Genomic DNA, 24,954 nt, shown 5'->3' with positions numbered 1-24,954 from the left:
AGATGATAATCATAACTACTCAAAGTTTACCAACAACAACCATGTGTTCCCTAATCCCTACCCATATAAATTAAAGATTAGTCCACCTTTCAACATTAAAAAACTATTGATCATTTGAATTCGATATATTGTTACTATATACATTCGGCTTATGATTCGAATATTCTATTCAAAGTTATCTTCGAGTAATATTCGCTTTTTTTCTTGGGAATTTCTTAAATTTTGATTATTTCTTTTTATATTTCAAACTTTGAAGAAAGTTAGAATAATGGTCTGAAAAGCAAAAATCTGGCTACGGAATGTAAGATCCTATTTCAAGTCCGATCTTTAAAAAAAGTCTGAACGAGCACGTTGCAAAAATGGTTTGCACTTCCCCTTTCGAGCTTGAATTATGATGTGAAACCCTCGCATTGATACGTATATGACGTGGAGATATAACATCCTTCCTGAAACTGAATAGTGCCATTTTATGTGGAAATACATGACATTCTATTTCGAATCAGTATATACTCCTTCCATCCCACAAGAATTTTACACTCTTTCCTTTTTAGTCCGTTCCACAAGAATATGCATTTTTCAATTTTGAAAACTTTTTAGTCATTTCTCACTAGCAATACTTTAATTACTTTTTCTCTCTGTCTCTCTCTAAATTTCCAGTCGTCAAAACTGGGTCTTGTTTATAGCCCATCTGAATTCTCTGGGCTACATCATACGATCTGGCCAGATCTATGATTTTGTTGGGGCTGGGCTACATTATTGTTAGCTCAAATAATGGGCCTTATTTATAGCCCATCTGAATTCGCTGTGCATAAAACTGTTTTGGGTGGTTCTATTATGGCCTATATGAGTAATTTATTTTGTAAAATGAAAATCCTCCTAATCATTGTATCATAAGTAGTATGCTTCACATTAAATTATTAATCAACATGAACATTGAAAAAACCGTTGAAAAATCTCAACGTTTAAATGGAAACATCACTTTCAAGAGCGTACATCTATTTGGAATTAGTGGCTGATATTTTACGATTCATACATTTCTATTGTCCGCAAATACTTTTTATTTGTCATAGTTAATTATTTTCTTATTTGGTGTCTTAATGAAAAATTGCAAATAAGTTAGTTACAAACGTACTCTAATGACTCACACATTGAAATTACAAAAGGGCCCAACTAAATCATTAAGTGGGTTATTAAAGTTGTACGGTTTTTAATCATATTTCATAAAATTTACTAGGATTTTTTAAAATGTAAACAATGAACTTATATTCTTTCCAAATCCCGTATGAGATTCTAGCTAATTTAATCAAATTAAACTGATACGTATATTTACATTTAGGAAACGAATGCAATTAGGAAATTGACACGTTAAATTACAACTCATGGTTTAGTTAATTCGAGTGTATCACTTCGCAGTTACGCATAAATTTGTAGGTAGAGAAAGGCATCGATCACCTTTTCTCATATCGTTATACAGCAATTATGATTCCACCACAAATTAATCCAACATTCTTTTTACTTTGACAAGCAGTTAGTCAAATAATTAAAAATCCAATTAATTAATAGCACTTCTTTAAGAAAGTGCCAAGAAATAATTTGAGTTTAGTTCACAAACATCACTTTCTCATTTTTGTACTCCACATGAATTTGAGTTCAACACAATGATGATAAGTAAAATGGAGTAAAATTTAAACCAAATAGAATAAGTTCGATTTTGTCAAATTAGAAATATTCATATTATTTTGTTTTTATATTCATAGTAATTTTGGCAAAATGTTTAGAATTTTTATTCTTTAATGTTTCGAAAACAGGGTTTATATTTATCTAAAACATTGTTTATATTGAGTAAAACATAGTAGAATGGGGAAGTTTTAATGATAATGAGAGGCTATCAAAAATCCCAATCCCCACTGATTTCTCACCTTCATTTGACTAGAAAAGTGTAGTAAAATCTCCCATCCACTCATTTCCAACCCACAAGCCCTAAAGTCAACAAACCCTAACATGAACTCCTATAATCCCAATATCAAGCACCCAACCCAAGTATAACATCATTATATATTGATAATTAGATAAATACCATTATCCATGCACATAAGAAGAGCTAATCAAATCAAAAGAAATCTAACAAATCATAATTATTAGAGTTATACATGTAAAACAACAAAACCCTCTCAGTTTGAAGGAAATATCAATGATATAGGACGGAGTCATTGTAGGAGAAAGGATTAGTCCAAAACGCATTTATTGTACTAATCATATTTAATTAAGACTAAGAAAAAGCATTAATTAGAGCTGCATTTGGAGTCTCCTAAATAATCAAATCATTAGTCCACTCTCTAAACTCCTAAAATTTAGTTCATTTATTTTAAACTTTTTCAAACTCAAACTGAAACCCCATCTTCTCCCTCCTCCAAATCCCTCATTCTTATCTTTACACTCACTCAATTCTCTCTCTCTCTGCCAAAATCGAAATCTCTTTTTCTTCTGCATTTCACAAAAGTGGAAATGATCTTCGAAGACAACCCATCTCCTCAAGAAACCTGTTTCTACATCAATAAAACTGTATTGCTCGTATTCTGAAGAAACCCTGTTCGATTATTTTAGTTTTCCCCCAAATCTTTGATACCGCATTCACCGGAACGAAGCAAAAGATCGAAATTCGATCGCCGCCGGAGAAAAATCTGCAGATTGGAGTGGCAAAAAGGGGCTGAATTCCGAAGTGGGGGGATTTCTCAAATCTTTTAAGAATTTTTCAGTGGATTGTGTCACAGATGAAGCACATTGACAGCCCATCAACCCCTGGGAAATTCAAGATGGAGAAAGCTCCGTACAATCGGCTGCGGCTGCAATCTTCAATAGCTAAGCTCACCTTTTGGTCTTTTGTATTTGTTGGAATGATATTCGTATTCTTCTATAGATCACCGTCTTCTTTGAACCCGGCCTCCTCAGATCTTTCTAGAAGGTCTCTTAGAACTAGCTCGTATTCAGGCCCTAATTTCGAAAAAAAGGTTAGGCAATCTGCTAAGCCTAGGTCAAGGCATGGCATGTCTGTGTTGGTCACAGGGGCTGCTGGTTTTGTAGGAACTCATGTCTCCGCCTCGCTTAAGAGGCGAGGGGATGGCGTTTTGGGGCTCGATAATTTCAACAGTTACTATGATCCCTCGCTTAAGAGGGCGAGGCAGACACTGCTAGAGCGTAGTGGGGTGTACATTGTGGAGGGTGATATCAATGATGGTGAATTGTTGGCTAAGCTGTTTGATATCGTGCCTTTCACTCATGTTATGCATCTGGCAGCGCAGGCTGGTGTGCGTTTTGCCATGGAGAATCCTAGCTCGTATGTTCACAGCAACATTGCTGGCCTTGTTAGTGTGCTCGAGTTTTGCAAGAATGTGAATCCTCAGCCTGCTATAGTTTGGGCATCAAGTAGCTCAGTGTATGGACTGAACACAAAGGTGCCCTTTTCCGAGAGGGATAGGACTGATCAGCCTGCTAGTTTGTATGCAGCTACTAAGAAGGCTGGTGAGGAGATTGCACACACGTATAACCACATATATGGGCTTTCGCTGACAGGGTTGAGGTTTTTCACGGTTTATGGACCTTGGGGCAGGCCTGATATGGCTTACTTCTTCTTTACTAGGGATATCTTGAAAGGGAAGTCTATTCCAATCTTTGAAGCAGTTAATCACGGCACCGTGGCGAGGGATTTTACCTTCATTGAGGATATAGTGAAGGGCTGTTTAGCTGCACTGGATACTGCAGAGAAGAGTACTGGCAGCGGTGGTAAGAAGAAGGGGCCGGCTCAGTTGCGTGTTTATAATTTGGGAAACACGTCTCCTGTGCCTGTGGGGGATCTAGTGAGCATTTTGGAGAAGTTGCTTAAGGTGAAGGCAAAGAGGTTGGTCATGAAGATGCCGAGGAATGGGGATGTGCCGTTTACACATGCTAACATAAGCTTGGCTGAGAGGGAGCTTGGCTATAAGCCCACAACAGATCTGCATGCTGGGTTGAAGAAATTTGTTCAATGGTATCTTAGTTACTATGTTGATGGCAAGAAGAGCACTCAGTGATACATTTTTTTTCACAAATTGTGCGGTAGGATTGTTCTATTCTTGTTCATTTGGATTGATATGATTGTTTTCTGAACTATTTTGTTCGCCTCCTCTGATTATCTTGTTATCACATATCTTGATAATGCCATATAAAGATAATATCCATGATCCGACGATGAAGAAGCTCTTTTGGTTGTTGGGCTTTGATCCTTGGTGTTCTGACCTGCATCGAAGCACAAATCAAATCTGGTATCCAGTAGATTGTGATTGTTGTAACTTTACCACTGTAAAATTCCTTACTGAGAGCAATTTACTCATTGATGGACGTGTACGATTTGGATCCAATTCTAATAAATAGCAGAGAATAGTATGTCTGCTAAACTTTCCACATAAATTTCTTATATAAACTGGGACTTCATCAGCTGCATTTTATTCTTGCTGTGATGTCCACATTAATATTCAGTTTCACCAAGTTCATTGCCCTCACAGCTTTGCTCTTGTTAGGCATGTATGATACACATCTGTTAATCAATTATATTTTTGGTTCTCTGTGTTTTATATACTCTTGCAGCTACAACTTGGAAACTGGACTGGCCAACTCTGAGAACTGATCTTCATTCTTTCCCTGAGATGCTACATGAGATTGATGGGTCATGATTTGGCAGGGAAGTCGTTCACGAACCTATGTGATTTTGTCTCTTGTTTGTTTGATTTCACGTGCATTCATGGGAGTAGTAGACGGTCCTTTTTTTTGAACTTTGACAGACCCAACTTGTGGACTTATATGAAGTCTTTTGTGTTATGAGAAAGATACGTGTAGAGTTTTATTACTATAACTGCCTTAGGTCTTAGTCACAGCTTACTTCAACTATCATACTCTTTAGAGTTAGTTGAAAAGCTTACAGTTGTAGGTTGAGAAAGGGAAACACAACTTAATTGTGGCATAATCAAAGAAAGGGTCCAAATCAATTATGTATGCATATTAGGTTTGTGGTCATCTTAATGTTTTTTTTTATATGTTTCGTACCTGTAGAAGAAAGTATAAAATCATCAACCAAGAACTGTAACCGTCTCGTGCTATTTTCGTATAGTGCTTAGTGCTTCCCAATTCTTCATAGCTAGTTCAGTTTATTCCACGGCTGTGTTCCATCCTTGTTCCTGAATGTAATGCGATACAATATCTGCCTGGTTTGGGTATTTGCCCAGTTTTCTTGGTAGTGGTACATTTTAGTGTTTGTAGGAATATCTTATTGTTTTGGTTTTCTGTCACTTTTATGTGTGATTATCTCTGCTTGTTTCAGCCGTCTGGTTTACTGTTTTGTGCACCAATGATGTCAGATTAGGGATACAGTAATATTGCAGTTTCTTGGAACAAGATGTCATTTTCAACCATTAAGATTTTTCGTTGCAACCAATGTAATATTACTACACTAGACAAAGCACTTGGGCATTTTGTATAAGACACTTTATCAGGTTAAGGAGATTTTAATAAACATCAAATAACATGCTAATATGATCGCACTCTGCCACTCCATCAACAAGGTTTCTTGTATCTTGTAGAAAATCTCATCGTTCAAAATCAATAGATCCTCCAAAGAAGCAAAAAAAGCAATGGCAATATAATACTCGAGTATTTACACATTTAGGATAAAGATTATGCTGAAACATGGTTCTCAGTCATTGGAGCAGATAAACACACTTCTCTGTAATGTTTCGTACAAGGAAATGGAGATCGTCCGCGTGTGCATAGATAAGCATCATCGTGTTTTACCTTGAAAGAGAAATTCAATTGGAATATCCATTGCCATCTAAAAAGGTATGGGCCGTCTTTGAGGCCAAGATTCTATCTTCTGGAAGTACTTCACAGGCACCACTCCATCAAAACCCTCGGTTAAAATCACCTTGTTGTCGGATACAAAAAGTTTCATTCCCTCTGAGTACAGAGAAGAATATCAGCAGATGCAATATAATATAATAATACCATATCATGTCTGTTGTGAACTACCATGTTTAGTGGAGTACCTTCCATAGCTTTTCTCACATCGAGAAAGATTAACGTGTCAACATCTCGCCTCATACCTGAAAAATTAGATCATACATATCAAGACATCATTCAGAAATATGATGATTTCTAATGCACATGTTAATTTATCGCCAGTCGTCTGAGCTCCTCCAATCTATAGTTATTCCAGGCTATTATATTAGTAGCAATTATGAAACTATGCAACCAAGGTTTAAAGCATAATTTTACATATGGAGAAATTAGCGAAATTCTTTGAACTTATGTTAGTTATAAGAGTGATTTCACAAAGGCAAGATCATACCACTAACAACTTCTGCATCCCTTGGCAAGCCACTACAGAAATGCACGTGTAACCTCTGCATGCGCTTGAGACCTTCCCTTAGGATTGATTCCAAGTTCTTCTTGTAGGTTCCATGCACACAAACTTACAAAACCAAGCATGCATGAAAGATGCGATACAGTTTATCATATCTGACGATGAAAAAGAGGGCAATCAATGTAAAATCTAACCTGGAACTTCTTCAGGTGAAAGTATAGGTTTCAACAGGCTCTCTGTTTCCACTGTCTGTCAAACAAAATGACAATGAAGGAGAATTTTTAAGGATATTGAGAACATATTTGGCACAGCTAGTACACCATTTAAGAGTTAGAATCAGAAAAACAATTTTCAAGAACGATGTATATGACAAGAACTGAAGATCCCAAACTGAGCACAAATTCCACAATTTTAGATACCAATACAAAGGCAGACAAAAGGTTACACCATAACAGTATTAATCAAAATGCACACAGTACGATGTTAGGTATATTATTATTAGATAATCAATTGAATTTTAGAATCAGACATTAGTAATCATGCCTCACATCACATATTGTCAATGAACTTAACTAGAGAGGTACATGCACCTAAAAAAAATAAAAATAAAATACTACTAAGGTGCTTGAGCTCCTCTCTAGGTTGCGAGCCATCAAGGAAGTTCCATTTTGACAAATTCTAATGAATTATAAACACCTTTCTGTAAAATCTACTTCTTTAACTTGACACAGAAGTTTAGAAGACAATGATAACTTTCAGTTAGTATTTCCCTTTACAAAAGTCCAACCAAAACACAGCCTCTTTTGCAATAGTATTTCGTAAGGCATATTACCACTATACTGTGACCTTGGTTTGCACGTAGCAAAAGCTCTCCATTTTCTTCCAATAGGCTAAACCGGTGTTTGTTATCTTGTCTGACAGCCTGTGGACATATTAAAAGTATCAAAAGTATTTACACATAAACTAAAGTGAAAAAGAAACAAAAGATTTGGTTAAAAAAAAGCATGCATCAAAAGAAAACAAAACCACACATGATACCGATGGCAAATAAAATTGAAGATATATTAAACTTGAAGATTAAGAGTCAAACCTCTCTAATTTCTTCAACTGTGTGTGATCGCAATGGAATATTTGCCATAGTTTTCAAATTTAACTTAAGCAGATCTTGGACCTTGACATAACCATCATTCCTCATATCCAGATTCAAGTCAGAGGCCTGGTGTCTCAATATGCGCGTTCTGGAGTTTATACAACAAACTAGCTTATATGAGAATGAGAGATCTATTCAACACGTTAAACTATTAGGAATTAGAGTTGAGCAAATAGTATAAAATTAAAAAATCTATCAAACTAGTCCAACTTCTAAAATCATAACACGTAGCCCATCTTTCCAAGTTTATTCACTTCTACCACGAAAGATGATATAATAATACTATGGGGTGATTAATTTTCATCACAAAACTTACTTTTCTAGAAATATTTCTTAGTATAAAAGTGGCATCAAGGTCCTTTCAAACACATTCGAAGTTTTCAACGAGTTTATTTGAATACAACACCCAATCATCTATGGATACTATCAATAAAGAAAGAGTTCCCTAAATTATCTCGCATGTTTAAATTGGCTACTCTTCCTAGCATCTGCTCTTCATTCTTTTCCATACAAATATATAGGATGCTTGTCTATAACTGATCGTATGATCCTACACCAATATGAAAAAACCATTCCAAGAAAGTAAAGGAATAAAATTCCAACAGAAAGACCAACATAACCACATACAGCAGTCTGCCAAGTGCATTAATCTTATCATTTCCCGAAGAGGATCTGCCATTCCCTCTTGATCTTTGGCGGTTATCTTTCGTCTCGATTCCTCTACCTCTGCCCCCACTACTGCCACATAAGTCATTGCGCCAAAAATCAGACACAGAGAAGCAAGAAAAACAATATACAGAAGATCATTCAGCCAATATTTCTTTCTTTAAAATAGAAAATTCCATGATACTATGATAGAGATTAGAAATTTAAAAGAAGAAAAAAAAACAAGTAACCAACCCTTTGTTATAATGAGCTGAGGTAACATAACTGGGGTTTCCAGCTGCAACGCGATGACTTTCCATCAATCTTGAGTGTTGGAATCTGGAATGTTGCAACAAGGAACGAGAATCAACTATGGAAGGTGTCAGCAAAAGAGAGCGGTAACCTAGAACGCGGAAAGCTACGGACATCTACAGATGTATGACAAACGTTAGTTGGTATGACTGAAAAATTGGCAAGAATGTGAAATGAAAGAATGTTTTGTTTCCAAGTGATCAGGATCTACTTGAACAATTATAACATACTTTCATTTCAAATTTCCACACGCTACGTTGCAAGCAAGAGAGTACTACTATTAACCACAAAGAATTTACTATTTGTAGCAGGTACCAACATTCAACCACAAAGCATATTTTTTTAGGTATTAATTCAAGTTTGGGAAACATGGATTGGTGTACAAGTGGAGCTGACAAGTTTTGATATTCTAAAAACACATACTCTAAAACACTAACTGCATAAAAAAGAGAGCAAACATGGTAGTGTGATGATCAAATTTCCGGTGTTTTTTCCATCAAGACAAGCTGTGGTAACGAGAAGAAAACAAGCAGGTAAATATAATATTGCAGGATATGATGAATCCCTTTTCTATTTCAATTTTCAATGAAACAAGCACGTAATGAAATTAAGGTTTGTGGTAGAATCAAAGATGGGAAGTCCAATGGTTAACGAAGACAGAGATGTGGAGATGACTTGAAAGCTGATTCTAAGTAGAAGGAGTCATTTACCAGAGGTGAGAAAGACTCAATAATGAATTCGGTGAGGCAAGGCAGCAACGGCGAGAAGGCAAGGAAGGCTGTGGTGTGTGTGAGAGGAGAGGAGAGGAGGGTAGGGTTTGGGATTGCAATTGAGAATTTGGGAGAGTATATGTGAATCAGGGGAAATTGAGTTTACGATTGAGGAGAAGGTGGAATCAATAAAATGAGATTGAAATTTTAAAAAGGAAGAAGAAAGGTATTGAATGGGATTTTTTCTTCCTTATTTAATTTAAATACTCTTGTGTTTTTATTTTATTTCACTTTGTATTTTCGGCAAGTTGTGAACCTGAGTAATACTTTTATTATTGTTATTATTAAAATTATTTATTTATTACTCCATTTAGTATTTATATGTTTGAAATAAAAACCTACATATGCGAAAATGCAAGAGTAAAATCAGTAGTGACGAAGTAGCAGAAAGCAAAGTTTACAGTTTGAGAAGTTATGTTAATGGAGGAAGAAGCTTCAGCTTCACCATCCCTACAGGGAGAAGTAGAAGACGAGTACGATTCCAAGGAGAGTGTATTGCAGCGATACTTTCTTCAAGAATGGAAGCTCGTCAAATCCCTGCTCGACAACATTGTTTCCGCTCGCCGTGTCTCCGATCTCTCTGCCGTCCAAAAAATTCGATCCATTGTAATTTCAGACTGTGAAGTTTATGTTTTACATTGCTGGAACTTGGGGGGTTTATTTTTGGTTTTACTTTAGCAGCAATTGTGTTTGATTCGATGCTGGATTGTCAATTATGCTAAACTAGTGGCGATGCAGTTTTGGAGATTGTAATCGGCTGAAAGCTTGTGCGTGATTGCTTTATTGAGTCATTATGCCTGTGAATCACAAAGTTGCTGGCTTTAGTTACTGGATAGGGAGCCCTGAAATAAAAATCTGGAGAATTATGATTCTTGGCTGCTGTATTATGGCATTTCTAGAAAACATTTATTTTCATCGTTTTGCTGAATCTCTGTTTCCTGAAGATTGTGTTAATGGTGGGTCAGTGCTGATTCGTTTTGAATTTATGATTGCTCATTTCATTTTACATATGGCATATGTAGAATGCAATGCCATTCTTGATCTGTTGAATCTTGTTTTCATTGATGATTTCTGTAATGGTGGCTCAACGTTAACACATTGTTTATTTTGGTTCATTAATCATTCTTTTCTTTTGAATCTTTTGTATGTTTTTATGCTTCTTCAAAACATGCCTCTACGGGAAAATAATCTCTGAAGTGGTATTATATTTGTTGATTTTGGAAGCCACAAATACAACTGGCTCTATGTTTTTTATCAGTCTGCTAATGTTTTTCTCCCCACAATAGATTTATTTTAATAATACATGGCATCTATTTTGAACTTTGCATTGACTTCTATTTTGCCTATGTGCAGTTGGATAAATATCAGGAGCAAGGCCAGCTCTTAGAGCCATATCTTGAGATTATGATTTCACCTCTGATGGATATTGTCCGATCAAGAGCGGTAGAATTAGGGACAGCCTCCAACGAGATCACTGAAGTGATCCAGCCTATATGCATAATAATATATTCTTTGGTTACAGTTTGTGGGTACAAGTCTATTATTAGGTTCTTTCCTCATCAGGTCTCAGATCTTGAACTTGCGGTATCCCTTTTGGAGAAATGTCATGCCACAAATTCTGATACCTCACTAAGGCAAGAAAGTACTGGAGCAATGGAAACAAAATGTGTCGTACTTCTTTGGCTTTCTATTCTTGTGTTGATTCCTTTTGACCTATCCTCTGTGGATACTAGCATGGCTAGTAGTGACTATACTGGGAAAGATGAGCCTCCTCCATTGGTATTGCGGATTTTAGAGATCTGTAAGAACTATCTAGCAAATGCAGGTCCTATGCGTAGCATAGCTGGATTGCTGCTGTCAAGGCTCTTAACACGGCCAGATATGTCAAAGGCATTCACCAGGTGCATCTTTTCATTGTCGTATTCAGAAGGAATAGATGTAATGCCATAAACGCTGAAGGATATGTTTGTGTTCAACATTCTTTAGGAAACATTATCAATAGTTTTTGTTCCCTCACCAGTCACCATGTCCTTTTACTGATGGCAATTTCATTTTGCACTTGTTTTTTCCACTTGCTTATTTGTTTGCATTCCTTCAGCTTTATTGATTGGGCGCATGAAACTCTTTCATCTGTGGAGGACAGTGTTATAGACCACTTTCGATTGTTAGGTGTAGTTGAAGCTTTGGCTGCCATCTTTAAGGTATGCTTTTATTGTCAAATAATCTTCTAAGACATGCTTGCTAAAAATATTAAGCTGACTGTCTCCACCACTACCAATCATATATCAACTTCATTTCCAATCTCTTACGTTTTTCATCTTGTACCATTTTCTTGTGAATCTGCTGATCATTAGATTCAGCAATTATTAACTTTTTTATGAAAACACAGATCGGTAGCACATCAGTATTGCTGAATGTAGTGCCACTTTTATGGAATGATGCATCTACTTTGATCAAGGCTCGTACTGCTATTCGGAGTTCTTTACTCCGTAAGTATATTATAAAGCTAGCCCAGCGGATTGGGTTAACAGTCTTGCCACCTCGCTCAGCAACTTGGCATTATGTGGTCAGTTTCTTTCTTGATTGTCACTTATGTATTTACTTGATGAATGAGTCTATTTGCTTAATAGACAAATGACAAACAGTTCGGTATGTTTGCTGAGAACAAGTTCCATTCAGATATTCTTCGTAAAGTAAATTTAATTTCCCTTGGAAAGCTTCTTGGGAGAGAACATGCAAGTGGCTTTTAAGTTGTAGCCATCTTTCCATATTTTTGTGCTGATATCAGGATCCATAATAGCTAGTACAGATTCTAGGATGCAAAAAATATATTTTGCTAATGAACTTTTGTGGGTTCACAGTTCACTTTATAAAGAAAAAGAACAAGAGATTGCATGTACATTGGGGTGGAAAGGGAAGGAATCCGAGCAAGATTAATTGGTGCTCTGTTGAGATTTTTTTTTCCAAACTTTTTAGAACTGGTTGACATAAATACTGGCAGATGTGTCTTGATGCTAAGCAGAGAATCCACAATTTTCTTTATATTGAGTACATATGTGATATGATATAACTGGAGTTCATAGATAGAGTTAAAAGAACAATTATTAAAATTAAATGATTTGATATAAAGAGATAATTTGAAAGATTGTGGAAATTTTCGTTGACGTAGCTTCTGGTTCAAACTTGTACTGTCGTTTATGGTTACTCTGTACTCCGTTCAATATTACAGGGTAGAAACAAGGTTCTTGGAGAAAACATATCCTTAAATGAGACAAGAAATTTTGAGCAACTAAATAATCCCGTGGACACAAACTCCTGTGATACATCACAAGAAATGAGCTGCCTTGAAGAAGAAGATTTGGATGTTCCAGATGTCTTAGAAGATATTATTGAACTTTTGCTGTCAGGATTGAGAGATACGGTATGCAGAGGCTTGTTTTCAGTTCATTTAATGCTTCAATTTACATTCTAAGTAGCTTGTGAGCCTTGTCTGCTGAAGTTACAATCTCATTTGTAGTGGTCTTCCCTGTTTCTGTTGATTTTAATGTTTGAAGGAAATAAGCTACTCCCTTCGTCCCGTTTTAAGAGTCCCAATTGAGTTTGGCACGAGTTTTAAGAAATGTAAAGGAAAGTTGATGAAAAAAAATAGTGGAATGTGGGTCCCATTTTTATATAATAGTTTTATGATAAAATGTGAGTGAAATGGGGTTAGTGGAATGTAGGGCCTATTACCATTTATGGAAGATTCTAACCGGGACTCCTAAAGTGGGATGGACTAAAATGGGTAATCGGGACTTCTAAAGTGGGACGGATGGAGTATTTTTATTGGATCAGTAAGGTTCTTAGCTACATTTGATTTATACCCCATTTTTACTCGTGCAGGACACTGTTGTGCGATGGTCTGCTGCAAAAGGTATTGGCCGTGTTGCTTCACGTTTAACTTACTCTCTTGCAGACGAGATCCTCTCATCCGTACTGGAACTCTTTTCTCCTAGTGAGGTATGGCAACATAATCTTGCATTCTTCTTGTTCCCCATTATTTAACTTTTCTGCTTTCTTCTACAACTCTGTAAAGCTTTATATAATCATCCAAAGAGGTACAGTTTCAAAGTGTTAAGTTATAGTATCAAATTCTTCTATTTGTTGCACTTAATATTTCAACACAAGACATGGTAACTTGATTAAGACTGTTCAACCACTGGAAGAACTCACATGAAATAATCACTATGACCTCTGAATGGAGAGATCCCTAACTCTTGTGGATAGCTAAAACAATTCACTTTGTCATCGCACCTGCACATATAAGATAGAGAAAGCACCACCAGGATGTTTACCACATCTAGCTAGAATGATACTCCCCTCAGTGTTGTAGCAAGTACCAGGCAATAAAAGCTGTGATGGAAATACGGTTTATATCTGATTCTGAATTTGTAGTGTATAATTTATTGCAGGGAGATGGTTCATGGCACGGTGGGTGCTTGGCCCTAGGAGAACTTGCACGCAGAGGACTACTCTTACCAATCAGCTTTCCCAAAGTTGTTCCAGTGATCATAAAGGTATGCTTTTTTCTTTTCTCTTTGGTACAGGACAAAAGTTACAATATCAAATCTTTTCAATAGTAGTTTGAGTATTTATCAAGCCATTCAGCTTTATCTAAGATTTTGGAGAATGACATGCACCCTTTTATTTGCCATAAGTATGTCTGTTTAATTATCATCACTCTCTGTTCTATTGATTCCATTCATAGTTTGCTTTATGCATTTTAGCTCAACTCTTTTCTGTTGTGAAGTTCAGAATACCACCTCCCGTATCCTGTTGTAGCTTTTCTTGAAAATACTTGATCCGATCCTTTATAGCTGATTCATATTTCTACCCAAAAGCAATATTCTGTTAAGTCTTTTGTTTTTTATCAGACAAGGTTGAGATTATTTACTCTTCGAGGTAGTTTGATCTCCATAGTTTTTTTTTGTTTTTTTTTTTCCCGGTTTGGATGCAATTTTCAGCCAAATATTTTTGGCTGGGTTCTCCGCCCACCCTCTTTATAGTATTATGAGTTTATCATCTTTTTTTAACTTCAAATGATCTCCAGAATTATGTATACTCCCACTGTATGCTACTCTTAACTTTGAGCTTCTCTGAGGCAAAAGAAATCACAATTGTTCATTTGCTGCTAGCAGATATGAAATATCATCTTTCCTTGATAGGCTTTACATTATGATATTCGAAGAGGACCTCATAGTGTCGGATCCCATGTACGTGATGCTGCTGCCTATGTTTGTTGGGCTTTCGGCCGTGCATATAACCACCGAGACATGAAGAATGTGCTGGAACAGGTTGCCCCGCATCTTCTAACAGTGGCGTGCTATGACCGTGAGGTGCATAACCTTTTGCAACAATGTGTATAATGCTGATTTTATTTTCTATTACCAATGTGATGACGAATCTATGAGCTTAATGGTTAGGTTAATTGCAGAAGAGCAGCAGCTGCTGCTTTCCAGGAAAATGTGGGGCGACAAGGGAATTTCTCCCATGGCATTGATATAGTGAATACTGCCGATTATTTTGCACTGTCATCTCGAGCGAACTCATATCTATCTGTTGCTGTTTTCATTGCTCAATATGATGGCTACCTTCGTCCGTTTGTGGATGAACTGTTGCACAATAAGATATGTCATTGGGTATGTGCTAGCTGGTTTCCTTATTTTTTTCAGTTTTGCTTATTTGTTGTGTCTTTCTCATTGATATGTTACTCTTTAGCACCAAACAAATACAACTGCCTATTTTGCTGCCGTCTCAAACTCGTATTTTAGTGTTGCTTTTTTGCATTGATGAACCATTGCATGATAAAATCTGTCATCTAGTATGTGCAATCTGGTGCAGGAACCTCCATTAAATTTTTGAGAAAATGTTATGACAGATTTAATGTTGTAACAAAATGTTAATCTAAATTTTTTGTTAGCAATTGCTTTTACAATGATTTCTTTGTTTTAAAAGATAATGTTGATGTGATTCTCTTTTCATTGCTTCTGTTTCCGCCTATTATTCTATGATATTAATCGTATGCTCATTCAAATTATGTTGGATGTGCAGGAAAAGGGTTTGAGAGAACTTGCTTCCACTGCCCTTTCGTTGCTTGTAAAGTTTGAGCCTGAATATTTTGCAAATGTAATTTTGGATAAATTAGTTCCTTGCACTTTATCATCTGACTTGTGCATGCGGCACGGTGCAACCTTGGCCACTGGGGAGGTAGTGTTGGCTCTTCATAAGCAAAGTTATGCCCTTCCCACAGGTATGTATTAGTGCCCTGCTTGCCTTATTCAATATTTTGGAAATGTTTTTCGCCTGGTCCAGCCTTTTTGTACCCTCTTGCAGTATATTCGGTATGTTAATTTTTTTTTTCTTTCTTTCAGCTTCTGCAGATACTCTGTTTAATATATATACTTGCATAATATAACCATTAGTTGGCATTTTATTCATGATTGTCAACGATGCAAGATAAAAAAAAATGACTTTGTTTTACCTTGATATAAATGTGCAATTGTTCAACACTAATTTTATGACTACCCTTGTGGTTTAAAATCTATCAGTGTTTTCTTCATTTAATCATGAAAAGAAATACTCCATCCGTCCAACTGTAGTTGAGTTGTATTCCTTTTGGGGCCGTCCCACTATGGCTGAGTCATTTCCTTCTTTTGGCAGAAAACAACACATTTCATCTCTCTTACTTTATTCTCTTATTGTCTCTACTTTATTCTCTCCAATTAACTCATTTCATCTCTCCATGTTCTTTGAATATTATGTGCTCAAGTGATTGCGTAGGAATACATATACTTTATCAAGTCACTGCGCTGAACCCTTTGGAAACCCTTTAGAATGGTTTTGTTTTATTTACGGTTTTCACTATTTCCAATGCACTCTACAAGGTTTCCATAAGAATGCATTGGTTTTTGTGGAAATTAGAAATATGTTTGGATGACTAATTGACACTTTTTTTGTATTTTATAGTGGGATGTTGGGATATACGTTGAAATTGTGGGTTGGGTGAAAAAATGTGTATTTAAGTTGTGATTGTAATGATGATTCAAGTTTTTTTTTTTCAAAAAAAAACGTTACAAACAGATGGAACTGAAATTAAGTATTTTATTGAAGAAAATTAGATTGTTTTGAGTGTTTAGCTGAGTCAAAATTTAAAAGAGGGTTCAGGCTGAAAACAAACCAGCTACGTATCAGTGCCCCAACCAACGTGGCAGGCAATGACAGTTAGTGATGCTGGCTCAGATTTTTTTATTTTGTTGCAAAAAATTGGGCCAATCACATTTCTGGTTTGAAGTGAGGGCAAACACTAAGATTTGGTTAGTGCTCTTGAATTCTGTGCAAGGGAAGTTGTGTAGTTATAATGAGGGAGCTCTGCATAATTAATTTAAACTGACTTCATTGGAGTCAATGCGATTTACCTACATTATGACTAATTCACTTTTTGGTTTATTCTTGCAGATAAGCAGAAAACAGTAGCTGGTATTGTTCCTGCAATTGAGAAAGCACGACTTTATCGTGGTAAAGGAGGAGAAATCATGCGTTCTGCTGTTTCTCGTTTCATTCAGTGCATCTCCATAGCTAAAATATCTCTAACTGAAAAGATTAAACGAAGTTTGCTTGATACCCTAAATGAGAATTTGAAGCATCCAAGTTCTAACATACAGGTTTTCCCTTCACCCAATTATACTTCCAGGCTTCCAGCCAAATTTCATATGCCTGCCTCTTGAATTATAAATTTTTGTTCTTGCTTTTAGAATGTTGCTGTTGAAGCCCTCAAGCACTACATTCCCACTTACTTTGTAATGATGGAGAACAAGGGAGTCAATGATATCATGTCAAGATATCTTGAACAGTTAAGTGACCCTAATGTGGCTGCAAGACGAGGATCAGCTCTGGCACTTGGTGTTCTACCTCTTGAGCTTCTGTCTAGAGGGTGGAAATCTGCAATAACAAAGCTCTGCCGTTCATGTAAAATTGAGGTATAAATATGGTTTCTTTTGTTAATGGAAGAGCAAGATCTATATCATCTGAAACTACATCGTCAGCTACTGTTGAATTAAGAAAGATGAGGGCACTTATTTGACTGAATTTCTTGTGTATGCAGGATAATCCGGATGATAGGGATGCTGAAGCACGGGTCAATGCTGTCAGAGGACTTGTATCTGTTTGCGAAACTTTATCTGAGGCTGGAGAAGCATCTGATTTTCTTTCTGGAGAAGATGGGATCGCCTTGTTTCCCCTTATTAAGAATGAAGTGATGAGCAGTCTTTTTATAGCTCTTGAAGATTATTCCACTGACAACAGGGGCGATATAGGTTCTTGGGTTCGTGAGGCAGCAATGGATGGCCTTGAGAGATGTACATATATTCTGTGCAAGAGAGATTCTCTAAATAAAGAGATATCATCTTCTTTACAACTTGAAAAAGGTGATAACTCGGGTGATGATCACTTCAGCTCATATTTTGAGGCTAGTTTGGCCAAAAATTTAGTTGGAGGCATTGTAAAACAAGCTGTGGAGAAGATGGATAAACTGCGGGAGTTAGCAGCAAGGATTCTCCAAAGACTCCTCCATAATAAAACCATTTTTGTGCCACATATACCACACAGGGAAATTCTTGAGCATATAGTTCCAAATGAGGCTGAGCTCCTGTGGGGGGTAAGTTAACTAGCAATTTTTTCTGATAATGTTGAATGTTTAGTTTATTTGAGAATATAATTTGATTTAAATGCAGGTTCCAACATTTTCATATCCTCGTTTTGTTCAACTCCTTAAAGTTAGTTGCTATAGCATATATGTAGTGTCTGGGTTGGTTATCTCCATTGGTGGTCTACAAGAGTCTTTGAGAAAGGCATCGCTCAGTGCGTTGCTAGATTATCTTCAGAATAAAATAACTGAAGGCCACAATAAATCTAAAGAACCCAGTTTGTCATTGGACATTCTATGGATCCTTCAGAGATATCGAAGGTGTGATAGAGTCATTGTACCCACTTTGAAGGTAAGTTTACCATTTGGCTTTATTGTCAGCATGAATGATATGTCTAACTTGGGTGCATTTTATGTACACACAGCCTTTGCGAATTATTCTGTATTGAGGTTTAAATACATACTTACCCCAAGATCCACTGTTTCAAGATTCCACAAAATGTTTATGGGGACAAGATTCAAATAGAATTTGAAATAATTATTGTTTCTGGTAGATTTTGTTTATGCTGGATCACAAAACAGTTCAATTCTAATTCTGAAATACCCATTACAAACTGAACCATGATCAATGTGGATTATGATCTTTACATTCATTGCACTGTTGTCATAATTCGTTAAGACAAACCTGAACTAGCTATAACAGACCTGCCCTCTTTTTCTAGATATTTGAACTCAATCAAACATGATGTTTGTTAAAGTACTGAAATAATTGTCTTATTCATATCTTTGGCCTAATCTGTCATTCTTGTGGCTCGCCAGATTTGGTGTGCCACTTATTAGAAAAAGATTGAATATAAAATTATACAATGAGATTGGATGATCCAGACTAATAATCTACACCACTTAAGCTCTCTGTACTCAATGCAAAGAAGGAATAAGGATCAATAACTGCAGACAACATGACAATTTGTAATGCATAAGCAGATTCCTAGGAAGGCAGTAGAGGAAGCCAAAGAGAGAACGAGAGAGACGAAACAAATCAAGACAAAGAAAATCCTACTAAATAAGCATCTTATTAATGTCATTCATGCTGAAACCGGATACTACCATTTTTCATCTTGATTTAGACTGTGTATATCTCTGTGTTATATTCCTTGAAAGCCTTACCATTTCCTTCCCTTTATCTCAGACTATTGAGATTCTCTTCAGTCGGAAGTTGTTGTTGAACATGGAGGTCAGTATGTTTTGCTCTCTAGCATTTCTATTCAGTGTTGCTTCATATATTGGTTTGTAGTCAGTTAACACGTCTATATGATACTGCATTGTTTATCTAATACTTTCATATCGATATTTGGTGATGGTTTGTGTTTTGTTTTCTCTTCATTTATGCATCAGCACTGAATTATGCTTGTTAAAGCAAGTATTTTCTGACATTGTCTAACCAGACAGCATATAGTTCTTACTCCTGTTGGTGCTATCAACCCCATATTTTTGAATTAAGATTTTAAGCTGAGATTCCACATTCTATCCTGTCAACAAGTTAATCTGTTGTGCCCATTCTGTAAGTCGCACACAAGTTTTGTCTTTCCTTACTAATGCTACTTATGATTTCTCAGGATGAGACTCCAGTATTTTGTGCGGGCGTTCTGGATTCTCTCACTGTAGAGTTGAGAGGAACAAAGGACTTCTCTAAGTTAAATGCAGGAATTGCAATACTAGGATATATTGCTTCAATTTCAGATCCTATCAGCATTAAGGCATTCTCTCATCTACTGACTTTCCTTGCCCACCGTTATCCAAAGGTATGTATTACTAAAATGTCAACACTGCTAATAAATGATTCAATCTTAATGGCTAATGGCATTTTGCTTCTCCTTCCAGATCCGAAAATATGCTGCTGAACAAGTATACCTCGTTCTTCTGGAAAATGAGAATCTAATTTCAGCAGACAAACTAAACGAAGCGACTGAAATCATTACTGAAACTTGCTGGGAAGGTGATGTAGAAGAAGCAAAGAAGAGAAGGCTGCTGCTGTACGAGATAGCCAATGTTGAAACTGCAGCAACAGTAAATGCTACTACTAAGAAAGAATCTGGAAAGGCTGTCGATCAAAATCAGGCTTCTGCTGATGAGGATGCGTCCTACTCTTCATTGGTGGGATCAGCTGGATATTAGGACCAGAAATAGGTATGTCTGTGTCTGCGCCCGTCTCTGTCATCTCTTATAATAAAAAAAGTTGACGCTCTTCCTAATGCAATTACACTGTGAAGGTTGTTTCACATATTTGATCAACTGGTTGTCTGAAGCAAGCTAACTGCAAAAATGCAAGTTTGTTCAAGGTTAATTCAGGTAAACCCCTTCTTTCATCATCTTGTGCTGTATCAACAAATCCATGCCAACATATGAGCTATGTATTTACAAATTTTGTTTGCCTTTTTATTGATTCTGAAAATGACTATTCCAAGTATTGTTTTTTTACCAATGTATTACTTACAAATTAGAGGGCTTGAAGGAATCTCAATCATTATATGATAACTTATTTTTCTTTCCTTCACAACTTATGATACTTGATTAGAAATTATTATAAAGTTGTCTTATCTAGAACTTATTTGTTTATTTTCTAATGAAATATATATTCTGGAGAGAAGCTAACCTGAAACATGTTTTACTAACAAGTGTCCAAGTTGAAGTTATAGAATAGGTGGAATGCTAATTTAGTAGTGTAATTAAAATACGATCAAACATGCTAATTTATAGAGTATATTATAGTGTAGGGTTTAGGGTTGCTTGCTTATGAATAATTTAGTTTCTAGAAACGCATACGTGTTTATTTGGCCATCACGAATGAAGATTCCTCATGTTTTCTATTTAAGGTCTCACATCAATTATACTCCTATTTACTAGGGAAAAATATAATCTCAGTACAAATTAAGTTATCAGATATTTTTGTTTATGTATGGACTCTCATAAATTAAGATAAGTTTTTTTATATTTTGACAAGTGGCTTAATTTTTTAATAAAATTATATAGTCGCCGATAACAAAATAGTTGCTATATTTTTTTAAATGCTGATTGAAATTCTAAATCATAACCGACCTCAATTAGAGTATTGCTAATCACAAGTGGAAGTGGTGCGCTTATTTAATTTTTTTCAATAAGAGTGGTGCGCTTAATTGGTCTTCGTCATATCTTTGTTAATATACATATGTATGATTAATTCGTTGAAATTTCTCTAATTTTCTACATATTTGGAGTTGGAGGCAGGCGTGTGCTCATTATTTTGAATTTTGAACTTTAGTTGAATTTTCTATTCATTCAATTTAGTGGGGCTTTAATAATTAAGACAGAGTATGAACTGAACTCGAAATCTTCGAAAGGCCATTACTGCGCGGTCATTCCACTTGCCTTCCAATATTTTTTGAGTACAAAGTCAAACATTGAACAAATCTTTGAAGGTTCTTGGCTAAATTTATTGTTGAGTATAAGCTTTACTTTACATGTATGGGAATATTGTAGTAATTCATAAGTTGAAGAGAAAGATTGTAAGATTATCGATTGGCATGAGATTCGTCCATTTTTAACCAAAATGATTAGAGAGAACCCTATTTTTGAATATGAAACCGTTTTAAATTATTTGACCAATTCTCCCATCCTTCGATATTACTATAAATCAGCACGGAGAATAGTTAATAGGCTCGCTAGTGGATACCTTTGGTCTAATAACTTAAAAAAAGAGAGGATGAATTGAAAACAAACTATTGTTAGTTATTTTATACAATAAATATTTTTCATACCAGGACTCCATAAAATATAAATAGGATATAAATAGGATACAAGTACTCCATAAAATATAAATAGGATCTGAGAATTTTATTTGCTGGTGATATACAAGTTATGGAATTATTAGTAAATTAAGAAAGAGGTAGAAAAGAAAAAAAGTACTCCCTCCGTCCCAGAGAAGTTGACATACTTTGAAAATAGCACGGGATTTTAGGAGGTTTTGTTTTGTGTGTTAAATAGAGAGAGAAAATATAATTTTTATATTCATGTGAGAGAGAATTTTTTCCAAAAAGGGAAATGTGACATCTTTTGTGGGACAAACTAAAAATGAAAGTGTACCAACTTCTCTGGGATGGGGGGAGTAGTGCTGTACTAAATTACTAGTAGTATAGATTAATTAAAATATTAATAGTGAAAATAAGACTAAATTATCAGAGAGAGAAGACTTAAAAAAAAAGTATTAGAGTCTAATTTGGTAGATAGTTGAAAATGGAAACACATAAGTTTTGATAAGGAGCATCTGGTTTGTAAAATTTGCCCAGCCCTTCATATTACTATTTACTCCTACCAGTAGTATTTAAATAAATTGATCACAAAATCAAAAGGTGTGTATATTTTTATGTGAAAATTGGGGGAAGAGCTAGCTAGGGTAATTACAAAGGTAAACTTAAAGTCTTCCGACCCGTCTTAATCCGGGTCTGAACTCGCTCAAACTCGGCGACACGACAAGGTATAGTTATCCCGCCCGGCTGATTGAACCCGAACTCATTTTCCGACTCCTTCAACAAATCCCCAAACAACGGATGGTTGAAATACACCACCGGCACCAGAATCCGCTCGAATGCCCCGTCGCTCTGCCCCACGTACACCGCCATCTGCCCCTTAGGAACGGGTACGGGCTTCCCCAAAACCGGATCCCGCTTGTATTTCCCTCCCGCCGCCTGCGCTAGCGTCGATTTCACTTTCAACCCGACCTTGTGAGCCCACCCGATCACCCCGCACAATTTGCGGCGTTGCGCTGGAGAGGGGAAAATTGCGGCGACGCGGTGTTTCAGCGAGATGCCTCGTCTTCTGCCCATGCTTTTAATTCTGTGATTTATAGACGAAAGTTCAGAAACATTTGGGAAGAATTGAAATCATGGTGGATTTTGGAGGAGAAATCCGTACAGAGGTGAGGACTGGAGCAGCAATTTATATAACAAGTCGTGTGCAAATAGGTAGGAAGCTTCCCCACACGCTTATTGCTGTGTCTTTCAACGTTTTCAGCTCCTTTACCGCATAATATCTAGACAGCAAGCGTCACGTTTTAATACGAAATTATTAAATAAATTAAAAGATAAAAATACGAAATTATTAAATAAATTAAAAGATAAAAAGAAGAATGAACTACGTAAATGATATATGCACAATGGATTTATCTCACTCATAGTCCCTGAATTTTAAAAATATCATCAGATATCCCTGGAGTAAGGGTTTATCTCGAAAATTGTCTTTTTTCGGTTAAAAATACCCTTTTAGGGTGTTTGGGCAATTTGATCTTTTTGCACTTTTAATATTTTACATCTGATATTATTTCAGTTATATACTAAATCTGATATTATTTCAAAATTTTCATTCTTCTTCTCTTATCCTTCACTTTGTTTCTTTATTTCAATATTAGATTTAATTTTACAAAATTAAATTTTAAATTTCAATTTTTAAATATCACTAAAATTTTTTATTTAAAACTATTAATTCATGGACACTATAAATATTTAATTAAAAAAATTTATTGATATTTAAAAATTAAAATTTAAAATTTAATTTTATAAAAATAAATCTAATATTGAAATAAAGAAACAAAATGAAGGATGACAAATAGGAAGAAGAATGATAATTTGGAAATAATATCAGATTTAGTACATCATTGAAATAATATATTATTTAAAATGTTAAAAGTTTAAAAAGATCAAATTGCCCAAATCCCCAAAAAGGGCATTTTCGACCGAAAACAGTGAAAAATGATCATTTTCGAGATAACCCTTAGTCCAGGAATGTTTGATGATATATTTAAAGCTCAGAGACTATGAGCGAGATAAACCTATAATCTATGGACCATATTTATAGTTCACTCTAAAAAGAAAAAGTAATTACACTAGTAGTATTAAATTGTAATCTTAAACGAATTTTAGAACTATTATTTTCCTATCTGGAAATACTAATTATGGAATTTTATCGGATACCGGTACCCGATTTTAGCCAAATTTGTTGTCCCAATATTCGCCCCACGACAAACCGGGATTACCCGATACCCGTGTCGGGTATCCCATATCCGACATTGCGAGTACCCGTACCCGACCTGGAATCCTAATAAAAAATTTGAAAATCATAATAACCGTCAATGTTCCCTAATTTACTTTATTAATATCGATGGTAAACATTGAATTGATTGAGAATAAAAGTGAGGGGACACTCTATAGCTAGTTCCGATGAGTTTTCAATTATATGTTCGTTGGAATGTAAAATGTTTTAAAAGAACTCTTAGATTATATAAAGTACTTCCACTATTCCGCCTTAATAGAGACATTTCATTTTGTTCACTCATTTTGGATATATAATAATATAAATACTCTTCTCTACATTATTATCTCATTTACTTTATTTTTTCTCCGTTCTAACTATTTATTGTTAATTTTTCAAAATGAGTGCGTGCGTATATGGCTATTATTATTTAACTATTTACTTTTTTTTTCTCAACTTTAACTATTTGAAATACCTCTATTAATATGGAACGGATGGAGTATTAAAAGATGAAATATAGCTAATACTAATAATAACGGGTATTATCGGAACTAACAGGTATACCCGTACGGGTAGTGGGTATACCTGCTACCTGCAAAACTCTAAAACACACTACCCGATCCCGCTCCGTTTCCAGTTATCGTTGGGTAGCGGGTCGAGATGGAAATTACCCATTATCCGCTACCCATTTTGTCACCCCTACTTGACATGCATTATACACGTATAAATATTTTTTTTTATCTTAGTAGATTTTGAAATATCGCACAAATAGCAAAAAAGCTGTGATATTAAGTTCTCCTTTTATAATACTACTACTCCATATACACTTTATTCGTCACATGATTTGTATCGTGTATCTAAACAGAGTCGTCAATAAAAATATTTTACTTTCCATGTTATTCTGATTTTTTCAAAAGAATTTAAACAAATTCAATGTAGTGTATGATTT

The 24,954-nt window shown here is 35.6% G+C and overlaps 4 protein-coding genes across 11 annotated transcripts; 2 read left to right on the top strand and 2 right to left on the bottom strand.

The window, feature by feature from the left end:
* The first annotated feature begins 2,371 nt into the window (after positions 1 to 2,371).
* On the top strand, positions 2,372 to 4,858 carry LOC125222666 (UDP-glucuronate 4-epimerase 3-like). Of its 2 annotated transcripts, none has more exons than XM_048125401.1 (2): positions 2,372 to 4,092; positions 4,621 to 4,858. In XM_048125401.1, exon 1 carries the CDS (start codon positions 2,772 to 2,774, stop codon positions 4,065 to 4,067), a length of 1,296 nt encoding a protein of 431 aa, XP_047981358.1. In that variant the 5' UTR covers positions 2,372 to 2,771; the 3' UTR covers positions 4,068 to 4,092; positions 4,621 to 4,858. The 2 variants fall into 2 exon arrangements, with proteins under 2 accessions (XP_047981358.1, XP_047981357.1); XM_048125400.1 differs by lacking the exon at positions 4,621 to 4,858 and adding an exon at positions 4,205 to 4,476.
* A 787-nt stretch (positions 4,859 to 5,645) lies between these two features.
* LOC125222668 (tRNA 2'-phosphotransferase 1-like) lies at positions 5,646 to 9,384 on the bottom strand. Of its 6 annotated transcripts, XM_048125407.1 has the most exons (10): positions 9,206 to 9,373; positions 8,610 to 8,611; positions 8,439 to 8,522; positions 8,166 to 8,276; positions 7,479 to 7,626; positions 7,221 to 7,310; positions 6,583 to 6,637; positions 6,374 to 6,496; positions 6,072 to 6,128; positions 5,646 to 5,982 (listed from the first exon to the last, which is right to left on the bottom strand). In XM_048125407.1, exons 3-10 carry the CDS (start codon positions 8,501 to 8,503, stop codon positions 5,858 to 5,860), a joined length of 774 nt encoding a protein of 257 aa, XP_047981364.1. In that variant the 5' UTR covers positions 8,504 to 8,522; positions 8,610 to 8,611; positions 9,206 to 9,373; the 3' UTR covers positions 5,646 to 5,857. The 6 variants fall into 6 exon arrangements, with proteins under 6 accessions (XP_047981364.1, XP_047981360.1, XP_047981359.1 ...); XM_048125403.1 differs by having other exon boundaries at positions 8,166 to 8,273; positions 8,439 to 8,611; positions 9,206 to 9,376; XM_048125402.1 differs by having other exon boundaries at positions 8,439 to 8,611; positions 9,206 to 9,375.
* Positions 9,311 to 20,427, top strand: LOC125222665 (tubulin-folding cofactor D). 2 transcript variants are annotated; one of them, XM_048125399.1, is made up of 18 exons: positions 9,311 to 9,431; positions 10,619 to 11,166; positions 11,364 to 11,466; positions 11,655 to 11,831; positions 12,495 to 12,686; positions 13,148 to 13,264; positions 13,717 to 13,821; positions 14,470 to 14,640; positions 14,728 to 14,943; positions 15,356 to 15,554; positions 16,760 to 16,965; positions 17,056 to 17,280; positions 17,406 to 17,957; positions 18,034 to 18,297; positions 19,135 to 19,179; positions 19,562 to 19,747; positions 19,827 to 20,132; positions 20,216 to 20,427. In XM_048125399.1, exons 2-17 carry the CDS (start codon positions 10,670 to 10,672, stop codon positions 20,118 to 20,120), a joined length of 3,549 nt encoding a protein of 1,182 aa, XP_047981356.1. In that variant the 5' UTR covers positions 9,311 to 9,431; positions 10,619 to 10,669; the 3' UTR covers positions 20,121 to 20,132; positions 20,216 to 20,427. The 2 variants fall into 2 exon arrangements, with proteins under 2 accessions (XP_047981356.1, XP_047981355.1); XM_048125398.1 differs by lacking the exon at positions 9,311 to 9,431 and adding an exon at positions 9,625 to 9,871.
* A 1,884-nt stretch (positions 20,428 to 22,311) lies between these two features.
* LOC125219811 (auxin-responsive protein SAUR36-like) lies at positions 22,312 to 22,914 on the bottom strand. Its single transcript, XM_048121888.1, has one exon. It carries the CDS (start codon positions 22,802 to 22,804, stop codon positions 22,379 to 22,381), a length of 426 nt encoding a protein of 141 aa, XP_047977845.1. The 5' UTR covers positions 22,805 to 22,914; the 3' UTR covers positions 22,312 to 22,378.
* Between the last annotated feature and the right edge of the window lie 2,040 nt (positions 22,915 to 24,954).

This window comes from Salvia hispanica, chromosome 4 (genome assembly GCF_023119035.1).
Source record: "Salvia hispanica cultivar TCC Black 2014 chromosome 4, UniMelb_Shisp_WGS_1.0, whole genome shotgun sequence".
In the NCBI taxonomy this organism is placed as follows: domain Eukaryota; kingdom Viridiplantae; phylum Streptophyta; class Magnoliopsida; order Lamiales; family Lamiaceae; genus Salvia; species Salvia hispanica.
The sequence above is the reverse complement of the archived record's forward strand: the minus strand, read 5'-3'. Positions and strand labels throughout refer to the sequence as shown.